Below are 17,349 nucleotides of genomic sequence, written 5' to 3' on the forward strand. Positions count from 1 at the left end.
ATAGTAAGTTGCACTTAAACAACTTGACCTATTTAGGCTATTTTAATGTGTTTTCCGACACTTGCAATGAGCACTGGGCTGGGTTTATTAAATGACAGAAAACCTCAGGTTTATGTTTATTTTTTATCCTAACAGAGTTATCCAAAACAGTTGCAAAACAATGGAGTGCGTGTTGAATATCAAGTTTGAAAAATTCCAGCAAAACCAGATGATCAATGAATAGCAGATGACTGTTTACAACAATGACACACTATTTGCTAAGCTTGCTTTTGTCCTTTTAGTTCATCTAAAGTTATAGAGGTGACAACTTAAACCCATTCAGTCTTTCCAGGGGCACGATTTGGACATTTTCAGATGTTTCAATTTCTAGGCGTTTGGTGTTTGCATTTATTAAAATTACTATAAGCTAAGTATGAAATTTACCAGTTAGTTTGCTTAGTACATACTGCATAGGTCTATATGTTCAACTGCACAACCAGTAAAACATGCAAACTCCGGGTCACCACTGCAAGGTCTTTGCCTAATTGTCCACAATGGAAAAAGATTTACTCTATGATTAAAAGTGTTGTTTAGTTTTTTCCCGCTACCTTTTTTATTAACTTTCTGACTGATGGCGCTAACTAGGCAGAGTAGGAAGCCAAGAATTTGAACAAGTCAAAAAGTTGTTCAAACTCCGGCCTGTTTCAAGGTCGATTCAACCCAGGACGACCCAACCAAAATCTGGGGCGAATAGGACTTAGGTTTTATTGTTGTGGGCTTAATTGTATGTTGAATTGTCCTGCGTCCGGTTGTACCGGTGTTGAATTGTATTCCTGTACTGTATTCATGACAGGATTTGCCGAGATCTCGAGTGTGCGGACCCGTTAACTCAAGTGTACACTTATTCAATCTTTCTTCAGTTCATATCCAAGCTAATACTTGTAATTGTAACTATAAATTTATATATCCTAACATGACACCTTATCAACAAATCATGTCACCGCAACCGATAAGTTTTCATCAATTCTCATCCAAATTTGGCGCTAGGGTCGTAACCAAAAGTGTGGGTGCTTTTGTTAAATAGCAGCTTGCTGTTTTCCATTAGCTCGGGCTCTGCTACTGCTTGCTGACTAAGCAACAGACAGGTTGCTGTTCGTAGCAGGCTAGGCCTAGTTTTTAAACCAAATGAGCGGCTGAAGTGTTTTTTTTTTTTCAAGAAAGATGTAGCCTACAGTGAATTTAAATTTTTTTTTAGAAAGTGTATTATTGTTTATTTTTTTTAATATTTAAATACACATAATTAAAATTTGGTTGTGTGGGTGAGGATAGCATAATTTATGTTCACGTCTTAAAATCCTTGAACACCCTTGATATAAACAAACAGTGAGCTGTCCAATTCAGCAGCAACCAATAACAGCAGGGTGCTACTCGAGCGATGACAGTCGGCTGTTCATTACGTCATGAACAGTAGCATGTCATTTACTGGGCAGTCAATAGCAGGGTGTTAGCTGAAAACAGCAGGCTGCTGTACAAAAATAACAGTCATTCTAATGATAACACCCCTGCCTCTTCGAAATACTAATCAGTAATCACCAACTACATGACGCCACCTATTGCAGTGTGCTACTCAAAAGAGTAAGTGAGTGGAAAGTGTTGCAAATGTTTGACTTTTCTTTGTTATACAATTTTTTTTTGATCAAATTTAGTCATGAGAGGTGAGACTCAGAACTTGGGTTGGAGGGGATTGGTTTTAAACTAATTTAGACTTTGGAAAATATGTCATTTTAGGTTAAAAAATAGCGTTTTTTTTAAATCGCAGCCTAACTTAGTAGGCTAATCCAGTCATGAGAAGTGAGTGTCTGGGTCAGAGGAGATTATTTAGTTCTAGGTTAAACACTTTATCCAAAGTGTTGGCTAGCCATAACCGAAGTAGCTTTTCCAAATTCAGTAACCGGCTCCTGGTGAAATAGACGCTGCCTTTCATTTCTCGTGACTCCACAGACAAGGACAGAATGATAAAAAATAATTCATACTGTACTATATAGCTTACAGTATCTTGAAACTGCATTTAGCAAATAGTTTATTAATTCTAATAATTCCAACTTTTTTGTTGTATTTTTTTAATGGAGCCATTCTACAAAACTTCTGTAAGTAAAGGAACACAAAATTTTCCAGTTTTACATGAATAGATTTATGCTGGTTTTACTGTTTTTTGATTAGTGGATTTTTTAAGCATTTACATCAAGTTTTGTTGACATTCAATTTTTGGACTATTTTTATAAGTAAATTCAGCCTTTTTATGAATTTTTTTCAAGCACCACCAAAGATATTAGGTAAACTTCTTTCAATCTTACAGTGTTTAAAGACCTTGTCTGCGATGCATCGGCTATTTGTAGAAACAAGTAGATATGCTGAGAAACTATGGATTACTTTTAACAAACTATACAAAATACTTTCCTCTATAAATCCAATCAAAAATAATGAAGAACCAATGGTGCATGCAAGCTGATGAGCCGAGCATGGTTTGCCTGTTTTTGAACCAATAGGTTTTGCTGTTATATTACAAGTATATATTAATAATATTTTGCTATATCATGTTAGCCATGGTTTTAATCCATCACTGTTTTAAAAATCAACGGGCGGGCAGCCACATGCTCACAATTTTTTCTGGCCTTGACTGGTAGACAGAATTCCCTGAGACAAGACCACCATAAAGTACTTCTTTTAAAACTTAGTGCTTTCATGGTTTTCCGACAAAACAACAATATTATTTTTGTATTTTTAATGTCGTACGTTTTCCAGAAATATTATGAGTTTGTCATGTTTTAAAAATATAGGCAACGATCTTGGGCATATTGGCATGCCTGGTTTAGTCTATTTAATGTAAAGCAAGTTTATTATTGTTACTGTTTATTATTACTGCATTTTGACATATTGCTTTGCAAACTGAATTGTTTTTTTCCTTTTGCGTGGAAGAGTTAGCTCAACACTAACAGCTATATCAGTTTGTACAATTGTTATGATAAAATGCCTGGATATGGAGATGAAAGTGGCAGTGGGAGTGATTATGAAGAGGATGAACAGGTTACCAGAGGACCAAGAAAAAGAGGAAGAGGAGCAAGAAATGTTGTATGTTTAATTGTTTGATGTTTTGTGTAGCAGACATGGGTAAAATTAGAGAAATATCTCATTTTGTTCTCAACTATACTCAGTTGCACACAATTAAGCAAAAATCACACTAATATTAGCAAATGTACATTTATTTTGGAACTCAGCCAAATAATTGCTTGCGATTTTAGTAAAGCAGTTTTATGGCCTACTATTCACTCAGTTAGCAGCTACTACCTGCAAAACTTTCAGAAAATTATGCCTCTGCTCATTTTGCGTTTTTGTTTTCTGTCGAGGTGCATTCAAAAATCTTTACTCATGTTACATTTTGCAACAGTTTAAAAATCAGCCTGAACAACAAACGTTTTAGAATTACTTACGGACACTTCATTTCACAATCTCTTGCCAGTCACTATGCAATCTACAAAATAGACAGTAGATTGAAAACAGTTGTGTGATCTTCAAGTTTTATGCAGCTACATTTTCTGAAAATTAAATGGTTGTGTATGTATATAGTGTATGCAGCATGCACATTTTCTAACTGAAAGAAATTGTTGGTTTCTTTATCATTTTTTGTGATTGCATTGATAAATTTGTTAATGAATGGTTTAGATTAATGGGTTTGATTTTGTAAAATCCTTCATCAGTAGCAACACTGACAGATGTAGCGTTAGGCTGAATTTTACAGTATCTGAGTCTGTTTTCACAATTGTTTTACACGTTTTTACACCAAACCTTTCTCTCATCAGTATCTTATGTAATTTTATGCTTTATGTAATTTTTTGAAACAGGCTGCATCAAAAAGACCTCGCCATGATACCATGGAAAGTGAAGTTTCATCAAATGCAACTTTATTTGAAATCGTTCGACAAGGAAAGATGGCGATGGCTACTGTAGTAGATGACTGGATTGAAGCATATAAGGTTTGAAACTAGACATATTCTTACAAGGGATGGGCAAGTGAAAATATTTAATCTGGAGGATTTGAGTTCTCAAACTTTTATATCCAATATACCAATTTAAGCCATATTATAGGATTTTTTAGAATTTCTAGGCTTAAAACACCTAATATTATATTTCTCTTAAAGAAAGTGTAAAGTTTGTAGTTTTTAGGTCAGTCATATGGCACATGAAACGTTTTAAATTGCACGCATAGTCAATTTGTGCGTGCTTTGTTACTTTAGAGATAGTGAATATTGTCCTACTGAACTGCTTTTTGGTTAGTTTTATTCAAATTAATATAGTTTCTTGATCTTAACAGTTAACACATATATGAGTGAGTTGTTAGCAAGCAAACTTACACTATTATATTTGAAATTTTCATAGAAAGCACAAGACGAATATGTGGGAGCATTTTCAATTAATATTTGCTGAGATCTTTTCATGCTAGTTATGTTAGGTTGCTGGAAACCTAGCAAAACAAATTTGATTTAACTGTCCCGGTCTCCTAGAATAAATCCAAATTAGTAAATTATTCTCAATTGCCTATCCTTAACTTTATGATCTATAGTATTTTCTTACATATGTCTAAATTGTGTTTTAACGCTTTGAAATTTGTTCAGTCTGATCGTTCAAATGCGGTGCTCGATATGATTCAATTTTTCATTCATGCATCTGGCTGCAAAGGCACAGTCACACCTCAGATGCTCAGGGAGGCAACAGAGGGATTCCAAGATATCATTAAAAGAATGACTGAAGAATTTGATGAGGTTTTTTGCATTTGAGCATTATTATTTAGAACAGCTTCAATTTCATCAACATTTCTAGATGTGAAATTTTGTGAAAATGAAAGCGAGTTACATTTTGCAGGATAGTGGAGATTATCCTCTAATAGCACCAGGATTGCAGTACAAAAAGTTCAAATCCAACTTTTGTGACTTCGTACAGGTGAAGGCAGTTTGGCGATTGCAACTTGATGTTTAATAAATTCTAATGCTAAGAATATACTAACTACTTGCTTTTTGTATTTCATTCCTGAACTCAAGGCAAGTTTTATTCTGCACTTTTTCATGTAAATTTTAAAATTTACTTGAACCAAAAGTAAAATTCCATTTGGCACTTTTTCAATTAAAATGAGATTTTGAACAGAAATTATTTAAATTTCTAGGCTTTGATTAGGCAGTGCCAGTATCAAATCATATATGATCAATTCATGATGGACAATGTACTAACTTTGCTGACGGAACTGAGCAATTCTCAAGTTCGTGCATTCAGGCACACTTCTACATTAGCAGGTGCTTACTGATTTTGCAGTTAGTTATATTTATGTATACGCTTTGTCATGTAATAGTTCCAAACACATCTGTTACAAACATCTCAACAGTAAACTGACAACAGTTAATGCTAAAAATAAATCATAATTATGCGTACATCCTACATGCTTTAGTTAAAGATGTTTATGCTTAATAATAATTTTAATCACTACAGTATATACTTCACTGATAATCTGAACAGTGTCCATATATGTAGTAATTTGTTTTTTGCTTTCTTTTGAAGCAATGAAACTTATGACTGGCCTGGTAAACGTCGCATTGCAATTAAGTGTTAGCTTGGACAATGCCATAAGACAATATGATGCAGAACGAAACAAAGCTGCCAGCAAAAGAGCCTCAGAGAAGCTCGACATTCTACTACAGAAGCGCAAGGAGGTAGTATTGCAGTTTTTTGTTTTTTTTTTAAATGCATTCTTTTTGTATCCTGCAAGCTCAACATATATTTCAATTTCTTTTTAGCTTGAAGAAAACCAGAGTGAAATAGAGGGGATGCTGAATGGAATTTTTAAGGTGGATATGTTTTTCAGACATTGGCCACTAAAGCACTCTGTTGTTTAAATTTTAGCGTATTGCATTGTTGTTATTGAGTTTTATTTCAATATCTGTTTTTGAAAGTTAGTATTGGCATAAAACAAGTTACAAATATTGTAATGAATAGTTAATACGCAGGGCATCTTTGTTCATCGTTATCGCGACTTTATCGCTGACATTCGAGCGCTGTGTATGGAGGAGATTGGAATTTGGATGAAAATGTTTCCAAAGGTCTTCCTGACTGACAGTTACTTGAAATATGTGGGCTGGACCCTACACGACAAGGTCAGGAGACAGGAGTATGTATCCATTATCCATTAAAAATAAATGAATAATTTCTTGTAGAAATACTTTTGCCTCTATTGTGCTGATGTAGATGATTCCTTTATCTCACAAGGTGACGCATTTGATCCTTATTCTAGCAAAAAGAGGTTCGATCAAAATGTCTTCACAGCCTGATTGGTTTGTATAGTGATGTGGAACTGGCCAGAGATCTCAAACTTTTTACTAGTCGTTTCAAAGACAGAATTGTTTCAATGACTCTAGATAAGGAATATGATGTGGCTGTGCATGCCATAAAGCTGCTTATACTGGTTTTGACGTAAGCGGTTTCAAAGTGCTTTTTATTTCTACTTTTATGGTACACTTCAATCATGTTCATTTTTCTTTTAGAAACACCAAGTAATGTATAGCTATAAGTTGAATGTTTGCTTACATACTTTTGCTTGTTAGACTTGCCTTTTTTGCATCATTACGCTATTTGCTTCAGAAACTGTGGCTACGAAACACCAGTACTGACCTCAGATGACTGTGAGAGTGTTTATCAGTTGGTCTATTCATGCCACAGGCCAGTGGCTGTTGCAGCAGCCGAATTTCTTAATAAACAGTTGTTCTTGAATAAGGTAATGTGAAAATATTTCTTGAATTTGTACTTTTTCTGTTGACACATAACATAAGTATTAATGGCTATTTCTTAAAGTGGATTGTAAGTTTTCATTCTGCTTCTAATAACAGCAAGTTTGATTTACATGATGCTGTATGTTGTTACTTGTAGGAGGTCAATCCTGGGTACACGAAAAGGGGTCGTCGAAGGAGTTCAAATGCTCCTCTCATTACTGATCTCGTCCTCTTCTTCATAGAAAGTGAGGTAAGTGAGAAGATAGGAACGATAGCAGACACTTAAAATAACTAGGGTGACAACATGTGATATTTTTAATCTCATTTTTTTCTGGCATTTTTACCCAAAGCTACACGAACATACCACTTATTTGGTTGACTCGCTTTGGGAAGTTGCTGGAGGGATGCTGAAGGATTGGGAGTGCATGTCCAACATGCTCCTCGAGGAACCTGCTCAGGATAGAGATGCTTTGGATCAGAAACAGGAGAGCGTGTTGGTCGACATCATGGTGTGTTCGGTGAAGCAAGCAGCAGAAGGATGTCCACCATCAGGCCGACAAGGATATAACAAAGTAATTGTCTTACTATCCACATTGCACCTATGTCTAACGCTCCAGCATTATCCTAAATATGCACCGTTACTTTGACTGCAAATAGATTGCACTGGAATGTTTCCAAACTTTTTGCTAAACAACATAATCATTTTTATGTTGTATGCTCTGTACAATTGCACAACATGTACAAATACAATCACAAACTCTTTGATTTGCTGGAACAAAGACTAGTTAAATACTGAGGAAGCTCGTTAACTCGAAGTTGAAGTGATAGATGAAATTGTTTCGAGTTATATGAAGTTGGTTAAATTAGTTAAATTGTCATCTGGACTGTTGAAGTTTCTGTGTCATATCCCAAATTTTATATTAATTGACTTTGAGTTATCAAGCTTCTTCTGTACAACATACATGTAATTGTTAACGATGCTGATGATGCATTTTTATTTTTGAAAAAAGAATTTTTAGATATTTGCATTAACAAAATACTTTAGAAAATGGCGTCCAAAGATCGACGAGTTGCAGTTGAGGACAAAGCTAGACTCACCGAGCATTTCATCGTGGCCTTGCCCAACCTTTTACGAAAATTTCACATTGACAAGGAGAAGGTTGCTGGTCTCTTGCAGATTCCAAGATATTTTGACTTAGAATTTTATACAACAAGCAGGTGAAATTTAATAATACTTTTAAAAATAATTCATGTTAGTTAGTGGTTTAAGTAGTTGACAGCTTACATGTATTGCGGTGTGGTATTTTACTATTGGTAGACTTTAGGAATTAACTTTGTAATAACTATGGGCTTTCTGTGGCTTAGGCTGGAAAAACATTTGGATGATTTACTAAAGGAAATAGCTGTGGTAATAGAAAAACACACAGATTCAGAGGTAAATCAATAATTTGAGCTAGTACATGGTCATTTAATTACTAAATCTGCTGTGGTAATTGTGGCATCAACATTGCTAATGCTTTATACACTTAAATTAAGGTTTTAGAACAAGCATCTCATACTTACCGCTTTCTTTGCAATGATGAATATACCATATCCAGCAGAGTTAACATTGCACTACGAGCTGTTATCGATTCGTGGTTCGAGAACTTCAATTTAGCCCTGGCCATTTTCAAGGAAGCTGTGAGCGAAATTTAACATATTCTTGGGATATTTTGATACTAACTTCACAAAGGCAATATCAACCAGCTTAAAATCACTTTTTTATCAATAATAACGCGCGAAAAACGACTGACTAGCTATAAGCTGCTGTTAGGTTTAAATTATACTTTGGACTCTGATGGCACATATTCTGATTCCGGTCGTTTAAGATCTAATTAACACTAAATTTTTCAGACTAATCAGGGTGACGAAGCAGATGAGGAGGAAGTATACAATGTCGTCCAAAGTCTGAAGCGACTCACCCATCTCTACATGTTCAATGATATTTCTTCAGATTTATACAACCAGGTGATTACGTTGTTTTGAATATGTTTATCTGGGTAGTTTGATGTTAAACGTTACAAAGATTTTATTTCTTTTTTCAGGTCAACTCAATTCTTGTAATGCATTATGACAGCATGGATTCTGTGCCAGAACCTGTAAGTAGTGTCGTGATTTGACTTTACAAAGTTTTGGTTTTCAGTGTAACTCAGTTTTATCAAAATAATCAAATCATAAACATGCATAAATGTCTCATTTTAGTATTTCTCAGATTGTTTATAGCATATGTGAAGTCAGTAGACAATATTGTCCACATTAACTTTTCAATTCATGGCAATTTTTGCTCAATATTTTATCACTTAACTTAGCAAGGTCGGTAACTAAGGCTCGAACAGTGAGAAATTATTGCTAAATTCAAGTTTTACAAAGACTTTCCTTAGGCCGAAGATACAGATTCTGATGCCATACCTACCTGACTAACTTACGCTAGCCGATCCAATAACTTGTATATCATCTCTTTTCATGGCTCTGCTAATCCCTGCTCCTTTGAAAATCTAATAAAAAGGTTCATGATGATAAGTAAAATTGATAAGTAAAAGAATGTGCATCCCTACCAAGTGAAATCTCAGGCTAAGTTCAGATTATCCCTAACTGGAGTCAGCTAGCATATTTTTGACTGAATCTGACTTCAAGTCCAGTGATTTGAAAATACTTCAAGTTCTGCCTCCACAGCCCTGGTTTGTGGTTCTTCATGAGAGTTTCTTGTCATTTAATCGTCGCCTTATTATCAGCGTATAATTATGAATGCAACACATGAAGCATTCAGCAGATGCCACTTTGTAAATTGAGACTCGACTTTATAAATCCATTTTCAGTTTTATTTGCATTATATTTGTAAACGAAAAGAGGCTTATTCTGATACATATAACTGACTGTTTTCAAACATATTACCACTGGCGTGATAAACACATGGGTGTAGTTAATAACACCAAAATAGATTTTCATCTTAAAAAGACGTTTTCACTTAAACAAACCACATTTATGAAAAATTCTATGTTGAAAAACGCTTGATGACATTTTTACCATCCAGAATTATAATTTGCTGCTGGTCTAAGTGTGTCAGCTGAAAAAATACTATGCTTATTAAATCTGAAATAGGCTGGGATCAGGGTGGGTTTAGTAAGTGACGTCCATAGTATCGTTGCTTTACAGCGATCACTAACTGTTGTATCATTCACAGATGCTAAGACAAGCTATCAAGTTCATTTACTATGACTTGATATACGGACTTTCAAAAGTCAAAAATCAAAGTGAAGGTAATGAAGCAGGTGGACTTGGATCTCATGACGCCAAAACTGCAATTTCACAGCTCAGAAAGCGTGTGACGGAATATCTCAGATCATGTGAACTATCACTTGTGCAATCTCCTCACAAAGAGGTAAATTGATCTTAGCTTGCTTAGTGAAAGTGTCTTGCATAAAATATTGTGCCACCCATGGAAACTAATTTGAATTGCTATTTGTTAAATTGAGTTGAATTTCTCAAGGTTTCTAATGATAGCATGGTTTAAGAGTGTTTTTGTCTGCTGGCTTTCAGACATCAATTTTAATTTGTTATGCCCAGCTTTTAATCTGCTGTTATTCTGCCCAGGTGCAAGAAGCTTGTTACATGTCACTCTGTGACCTGCTTGTTATATTTTCCCCACAACTTGCAACTTCAAGTCCAACTTTAAAGCCACTTGTGCAGAGAGCTCCCGACGCACTTCAGCATGCTCTTGTTGATTTTGTCAAAGAGTTTGTTTTCACAGTACCTGATGAAGAAGAAGGTAATATATATATGAGAAAAAATACTCTTATTGTCTTTGTCTGAAAATGTTTGCCGTAATTTATGTGTAAATAGATGTAACGTAAATGTAACCAGTTATGTGCCTGTTTTGAAGTTATGCTTCACATAGCTTTACATTTAATGTTTCACAGATGAAGACGACACGGCTAAAATTGATGCCTTGCATCGCCGTAGATCTCTACTGGCTGGCATATGCAAGCTCTTTGTCTTCAGCATGATAGATCTCCGCCATGCTGCATTCATATTTCAGCAATATATAAGGTTTCTATGCTTGTTAACAATAAAATTGTTGTAAAGTAATTCAATGGATATTGACCTTTGTTTTAGTTTGAGTTGTGTTTGTTTTATTTGCCAAAATTAAAGTGTGGAATGTATAGGTATTACTCTGACTACGGTGACATAATAAAAGAGACAATCAGCAGATCAAGACATATAAACAAAGTTGCCTGTGCGCAGACACTGGCCCTAAGCTTGATGAAGGTGAGCAACAAGGGTAGAAGAATTGTTCAGCACTTGTATTGGATTTGTCCTGTCATCTCACTACTTTTATGATTTTAGTCACAATGTAGTAAGACTAAAATGTGCAAAAAGTTATTTAATTCTCTGTGTCCAATGTAATTTTTGTTTTAAAGCTTTTCAGAGACACCCTTGCAGAACAGGGAGGTCAGCTTGACCATGGCTCACAACAGTACGGGCATATGAAAGAGTTAGCTCGACGTTTTGCTCTAACATTTGGTCTGGACCAGGTCAAGACAAGAGACGCTGTTGCTGAACTGCACAAGTACGTCCTCACCTGTTAAGCGTTGCCTTTTTTATGTACAGTTATAATATTCATACTCTTTCAAACAGCAGCTCATATTGAATAGAATAGCAAAATTGAACTGTATAAAATATATCTTGAATGTATGACGTATATGTTGGACAAGTGATGCAGTGATTCGTTCTTCATTTAGGGAGGGAATTTTGTTTGCATTGAAACGAGATGATGGATACCCACAAGATGAATTTATACCTCCTCCCAATCTAAGCTTTTTGGGAATACTAGTTGAATTTTCAGCTAAACTTATGAAGCAAGACAAAAAGACAGTGTAAGTGTTTATAATATCACTGCACAAGCTTTACCGGTTACCAAATTTTTTTTTCCAAACCTGGAAGGAAACTTGTGTTTGCTGTTTGCTTCAAAAAATCAAACAAAACCTTATGAGAGAGCATTGTTTTTGAAATTATGTTAGTGATAAAATACAATTATTGCCAGCAATGAATAGTAACAAAAGATATATGAAAGATATACAAAAGATATATAAAGCCTATATGATTTTTTTAACTACCTCAATACTACTCACGGTTTATTTTCACAGTGTCAATTATTTGGACCGTCGCACCAAAGAGAGCATGCTCACAAATCAGGACCCAGATTGGATTCCACTCATAACTTATCACAATTCACTTGTCCAAGGAGCTGATGATGATGTGAGATCAGTAGCAGGGAAGGTTGGTGGATTTCTTTTATGTAAATGTTTTTATTGTACTTCATCAGTCAAACATTTAATTGCTTTTTAAATCAAGTCAATTTTTTCTGTTGGAAAAGAAATCTTGCTGCGATAAATATAGACAATTATGAACTTTATAAAGGTTATTTATCATGTTTTAGTGAAAATGTGTTGGAATATAAAGTAAACTTCCTTTTCGATGCAGGGTCGAAAAGGAAGACGCCGAAAAAATGTTGAAGGTAATTTTGAACCCCCTGCAACACCTAGAAGCCCCGCTACTCCCATGCAACCTCCGCAAACACCTATGACACCACAGGTAAGACTATCGTGTAATCTGAGCCAATAGAGATTAATAAATAATTTATTAATTTACATTTATATATTTTATTTACTGCGTTCAGCTCTAATTTAAATTAGTTAAGAAATGAAATATTTCGAAAGTAATTAAACATGATTGCAAATAAAAAAGTTTAACTCATTGTCACTTTGTCTTTCATGGTTACTAGTTGACATAAAAAGTTGGTTTAGTAAAGTTAAAAATTTTGGTTTAATTAGACTCCAATGACTCCCCAACAAGCAGTTGGTCATCCTCAGCTTACTTCGACAGTGGTAAGAGGTATGCAACCACAGGCTGCTATGGCTGCCGCGGAGCAAATGCATATGACCGAGGACCATTCTCTCGACTTCCAGCAACAGTAAGTTGTTGCTTTATAAAGCTCCTACAGATATTTCAGAGTGCATGAACATTTTCCACTACACGCAACACATTTTGGCTCTGTTTCAATAAGCATGTTTGCAAGTCATTAGATTATAGAAACTACCCTTGTTCATTTTGGAAGATAAGTTTTTATGGATAAACGTATGCCAAGAATAGTAATGATTGTTCTTACTTATTCATCAAGTCATGCGTTTCTATGATATTGTGTAACGCTATGCAAAATTAAAATGTAGTGTTAGAAAAGTTATTATAGATTATTCAACTTGTATTCATTGTAGAATTGCAATAAGAGAATGGAAGAAGCAGTTATGGTCAAACAGAACAGCCTTTTATGATACTATGAGTAGTCTGAAACCGAGGAAGCAGCAAAGGGTGCAGCAACAAAGACAAACAAAAAAGAAAAGAAATGTTCCACAATCAAAAATAACACCTTCCAAAGCAAAACTTGCAGAAAAAGAAAAATTAGTACGCAGTGAGGTTTCAGTCCCAAGACAAGTGACCAGAAAAAAAGCCCAGACCTCAACAGCTCTCAATACAGAGAATGAAAGCGTACTTAAAACCAAACCAAGGTCTCCATCAGTTAATTCAACCCAAGATGATCTCTCCACACCTGACCGGGTCGTCGAGACTTCAAGCAGAGGCAGGTTGAGATCTGTTCCATCTTACTTGGAGCAAAACTCAGATGACGATTTCGAGGAAGTGCCGTCCCCCAAATGGGGAAGATTTGAGAAGGGTAAAGAAATGAGAAAAAAGGAGAAGAGTGCTGCAGGTGGCAACAGTAAGGAGAAAGGGAAGCGTAGCCTGTTTGATGACGACAATGAGGTTGAGATTGATGACTTTGACAATACAAGTGAACTAGTGCAGGAAACTGATGATTTCAACAACAGCAATGTCATAGGGGTTTCAACTATATGCCCTATAACAGAAAAAAGTAAACAAAGTGTAGACCGAGACATTGTCAGAGACAATCGTAATTTAGATATGAGCCACACTCTTCATGATTGGCTTCACACCAGTGAGGATGAAGGTCTCATTGATGACATTGCAGTCATGGCAGCCTCGGATAATGCTTCAAGCACTATCAACAACCCTTTTCAGAATATTGTTTTTAAGGCAAAAGAAGATGCAAATAAGTCCTTTTTGTCGAATCACAGTAGTTCCATTGTTGAAGAAGATTTTGCTGACCCTTCAGGCATCTCAGATGTTGATAACAGTGAAGATGAGTTTGAGAATGTTCAGGAGTCCATTAGGAAAATGAACGTTCAAAGTCAGGGAAGATTCCGAGAGAAAGAAAGGAATGAAGATACTGTTACAAGTGAAGATACTGACGAGGATATAACATCCAGGAAAAGCAATGAACTAAGTGAAGAGGGGGACATTGTTGATGAAGATATATTGCATCAGGCACTTGAGGATGAGAAAACCTTCTTCCAGAGTCCGAGTCAAAAAGTTACCAGACATCAGGAGGAAGCAACTAGCCACTCCAACCCGCAGCAAAAATCTCAGGATGCAGAGTCAGATGAAGAGGATTTTGGTTTTGGAATATTTAATGATGTGGTAAAAGATGTCATGATGAATACGAGCAGGTTGTCCCAGTCTCAGGAGCAGATAGAAAGTGATGATGAAGATGAAAGCTCAATAACCAGTCAGTTTACACAAAGCACCTTCAACCCCCCACACAAGTCAAGATTTTAACTGATTGATCACAAATGTGAAACTAATTAATGCTCAGCGAATAGTGCATGTTAAGAATTGTAGTTTCCGTTTTGCAAGTATTTGAAAACTAGCATGTTTGACTAACGTTTATTTCAGCTTTGACACTTTTATTAACTTCCATTTTCTAAAAAAGCTAACCTCACCAACCGAAAAGTCGTATATTATGATGATTACAATTTCTTGTTGACTTTTTTATTTGTCATTGTTCTTATGTTAAATTTCATGATGGTTGTGTTTTGTTTTGACCAGTTTTTGGTTTGACACGTTGCATTTTACTTTCTTTTCTTGTCACTCTATCACGAACAGGATGGGACCACATATGTCCATGAATCAACAAGCAATTGCATCCCCTCACGTAAATGATTACCAAAACCCCATGCACGTGGGCTACTCAATGTCAAACCCACCTCAAAACGTCCCGCATCCCAGTCCCATAGGGCAGATGGCTACACCTGCACACCCTCCACCGCAATACGTGCATCCTGGAACTCCAGTTGGGGGCTACCATCAGGTAGCCACTGACCCGTTTCAAGGGGTTATGTCACCTCAATTGCAGCCTGGAATGCCGGCATCTTCCACGGTACAAAATGCACGGTTCTCACCATTTCATTTTTATTTTTTATTTTCTTGCGGTGTTTATACAAGGATAGTGGTGTGAGTTATCTACTAACTGACAACAACCACAGGTCATCAGTTGCGAATGTTGACATTTTATGTTTTTTTTTTTCAGTATTACGGAAATTAGTTTCCCGTATCTGGACTCATGATATGGGTCAGAGCGGTTTCTCTTTGGTCATTCAAGCGAAGTTTGGGTTTCGATTAAGAAGTGAGAAAGTTTACCAAATTATCATTCAATGTTGTGTTTGTTCTATTGAGTGCTCACTGCCGTTTTAAGCTGTTTGTATAAAGTGGACTCATTTAATAAAACCTAAATTCGTATGTTGGTGGTTTTTTGAGCAATTGTCAGTAGACGATGTAAACAACGACAGCGTTTAATCATTAACAGATGCCGGAAGAGAGCTTATAATGAATTATACTAGTGAAAGAATTTTTAAAAAATAGTTTGCTGTAAGGTTACAATGGTATAAAAGTTGTTGGTTTGCCCTGTATTGTGAAATGTTTGGAGAAAATTAGCCTATGATGTCATATTGCATACAAATTGATTAACAAGGGTGATTAAATATCGTAAAATCCGTGTTTAAAATAGGTAACAAGTTATTTGAAACCGGGGGTCACAAGTCAATTTTCTTAATGGTATAGTAGGTTAAGTTGCAATAGGGAGCATGATTCGTTTAGCGTTGGGATAGTGGGATTTCAGAGGATTGGAAGAATCAATTCAAATGATGTTAGAGTACCTCGACTACGAATATAAATGATACCATATGATCGGTGAACCTTGCGACCTTTGGGAATGGTTTGACGTCAAACATTCCTTTGATATGGATTTCCCAAACATTCCTTATCTAATTGACGGCGATCTATGAAGTTGACCCAAATGTAAGCGATCGTGACGTAGGCTACATCTCAAGAAAATTCGATTTGCTCTGTCCTGAGAGCGAAGTCGAGACACACAAGTGTGACATGGTGGAAGAAGCAATCCGTGAGTTAGTATACCCTTCCTTCGTTTGGCTTACATTTTCGACAATTTTGAAGTGGTTAAAAGGAAATATTTTATAGAGACCTTTGCACCGAAAATGGGCTTTTTTAAGAAATTTTGGAAAAAACGACGTGGTTGATAAAGGATAAGTTGACATACGTTGATTTTGAGTTTTGTGAAGGACTCGGTGCAATTTAGGTGATGGAACCACACGGCCTGGAGAAATTTCCAAACTTCTGGGGCTACAAGGATCGGCTTTTTTCTTTAGGGAAAATTGCTACCTACAGGAATTCGGATCGATTCAGTAAATGGCCTCTGCATGGAAAGTTTGTCCGTTGGGGAGGAAAAGAAGAAAACTAATAGCAATGTTGTGAACTTGGCAGTAACCAGATACAAAGAAAAAATCAAATCTTTTTTAAAAAGCGTTTAATTAGCGGGCGCGTTTAAAATGAAAAGAAAACAGTGATGGTAACAAGTGTTCATGATTGTGGCAGAGTTGGATCAATTGTAATTTGTAATTGAGCTGAATGTAATTAGGCTAATTACATTTTTCATGTAATTGTAATTGTAATTAAAGCATTTTTATTTTGTGTAATTGTAATTTGATAAAATTTTTGCCTAATTACAATTTCAATTACATTGTTATTGAGACCTGACAAGCACAACATAAAATAGCCTAATTAAGCCTATTTACATATAGGTGTGCTATGCGTGCCTCGTTAACTAGATAATTCAGCCATGCTAAACTGTTTCCCATACTTCAGCAGCAACAGAAAACTCAGTAAATTACAATATAGTCTAAATCTTAATATTTCAAAAATGGATGAACAGCAAATAAACTCTTCCGAAACCTGTGCTGAACCATTTCCTACACCACTGTCAGAGTTTTTTAAATCTTTGACCAGTACTGAGGCTTGCTGCAACATTGTGGTACAAGTCAAGTCACCTCACTAACAACACAAGTCCAAGCCAAGTCGAGCAATTTGAATTATGTTCCAAATCAAGTCGAGTAAGTCACGTTCACCGAGTTAAGTCCAAGTCCATGTACCAACTACCAAGTCACAATTTACGATTTATTTTTTGCCATACGTAGAAACTAAGATACTCTGCAGCTTCTTAAATACTCGTAATTTAATTATAAACATAGTCTAAAACATTTAATTTCATTCATTTCTGACCCTTTTGCACATACCATACAGATTGTGTTGTATAATG

At 35.7% G+C, this 17,349-nt stretch overlaps 1 protein-coding gene across 3 annotated transcripts; it reads left to right on the top strand.

Moving 5' to 3' along the window:
- The first annotated feature begins 1,248 nt into the window (after nt 1–1,248).
- LOC143459234 (cohesin subunit SA-1-like) lies at nt 1,249–15,476 on the top strand. Of its 3 annotated transcripts, XM_076956284.1 has the most exons (28): nt 1,298–3,108; nt 3,879–4,010; nt 4,650–4,796; nt 4,897–4,974; nt 5,195–5,321; nt 5,584–5,735; nt 5,820–5,870; nt 6,030–6,176; nt 6,314–6,492; nt 6,661–6,793; nt 6,946–7,038; nt 7,139–7,360; nt 7,834–8,006; nt 8,154–8,223; nt 8,325–8,468; nt 8,682–8,795; nt 8,873–8,926; nt 10,009–10,206; nt 10,419–10,593; nt 10,745–10,874; nt 10,991–11,093; nt 11,246–11,394; nt 11,567–11,701; nt 11,972–12,104; nt 12,309–12,419; nt 12,659–12,798; nt 14,844–15,117; nt 15,268–15,476. In XM_076956284.1, the coding sequence occupies exons 1-28, from the start codon at nt 3,007–3,009 to the stop codon at nt 15,280–15,282; spliced, it is 3,681 nt and encodes a 1,226-aa protein (XP_076812399.1). In that variant the 5' UTR covers nt 1,298–3,006; the 3' UTR covers nt 15,283–15,476. The 3 variants fall into 3 exon arrangements, with proteins under 3 accessions (XP_076812398.1, XP_076812400.1, XP_076812399.1); XM_076956283.1 differs by lacking the exons at nt 14,844–15,117; nt 15,268–15,476 and adding an exon at nt 13,100–14,837 and having other exon boundaries at nt 1,249–3,108; XM_076956285.1 differs by lacking the exon at nt 14,844–15,117 and having other exon boundaries at nt 1,296–3,108.
- The last annotated feature ends 1,873 nt before the right edge of the window (nt 15,477–17,349 follow it).

Source organism: Clavelina lepadiformis, chromosome 5, assembly GCF_947623445.1.
Source record: "Clavelina lepadiformis chromosome 5, kaClaLepa1.1, whole genome shotgun sequence".
In the NCBI taxonomy this organism is placed as follows: Eukaryota; Metazoa; Chordata; class Ascidiacea; order Aplousobranchia; family Clavelinidae; genus Clavelina; species Clavelina lepadiformis.

Excerpts from the sequence above, each read along its gene's own strand:
- LOC143459234 (XM_076956283.1), top strand. The coding sequence starts at position 3,007 with ATGCCTGGATATGGAGATGAAAGTGGCAGTGGGAGTGATTATGAAGAG. Across the intron at positions 7,361-7,833 it reads GCCGACAAGGATATAACAAA|AAAATGGCGTCCAAAGATCG; the intron begins GTAATTGTCTTA and ends AAAATACTTTAG. Across the intron at positions 12,105-12,308 it reads TGAGATCAGTAGCAGGGAAG|GGTCGAAAAGGAAGACGCCG; the intron begins GTTGGTGGATTT and ends TTTTCGATGCAG.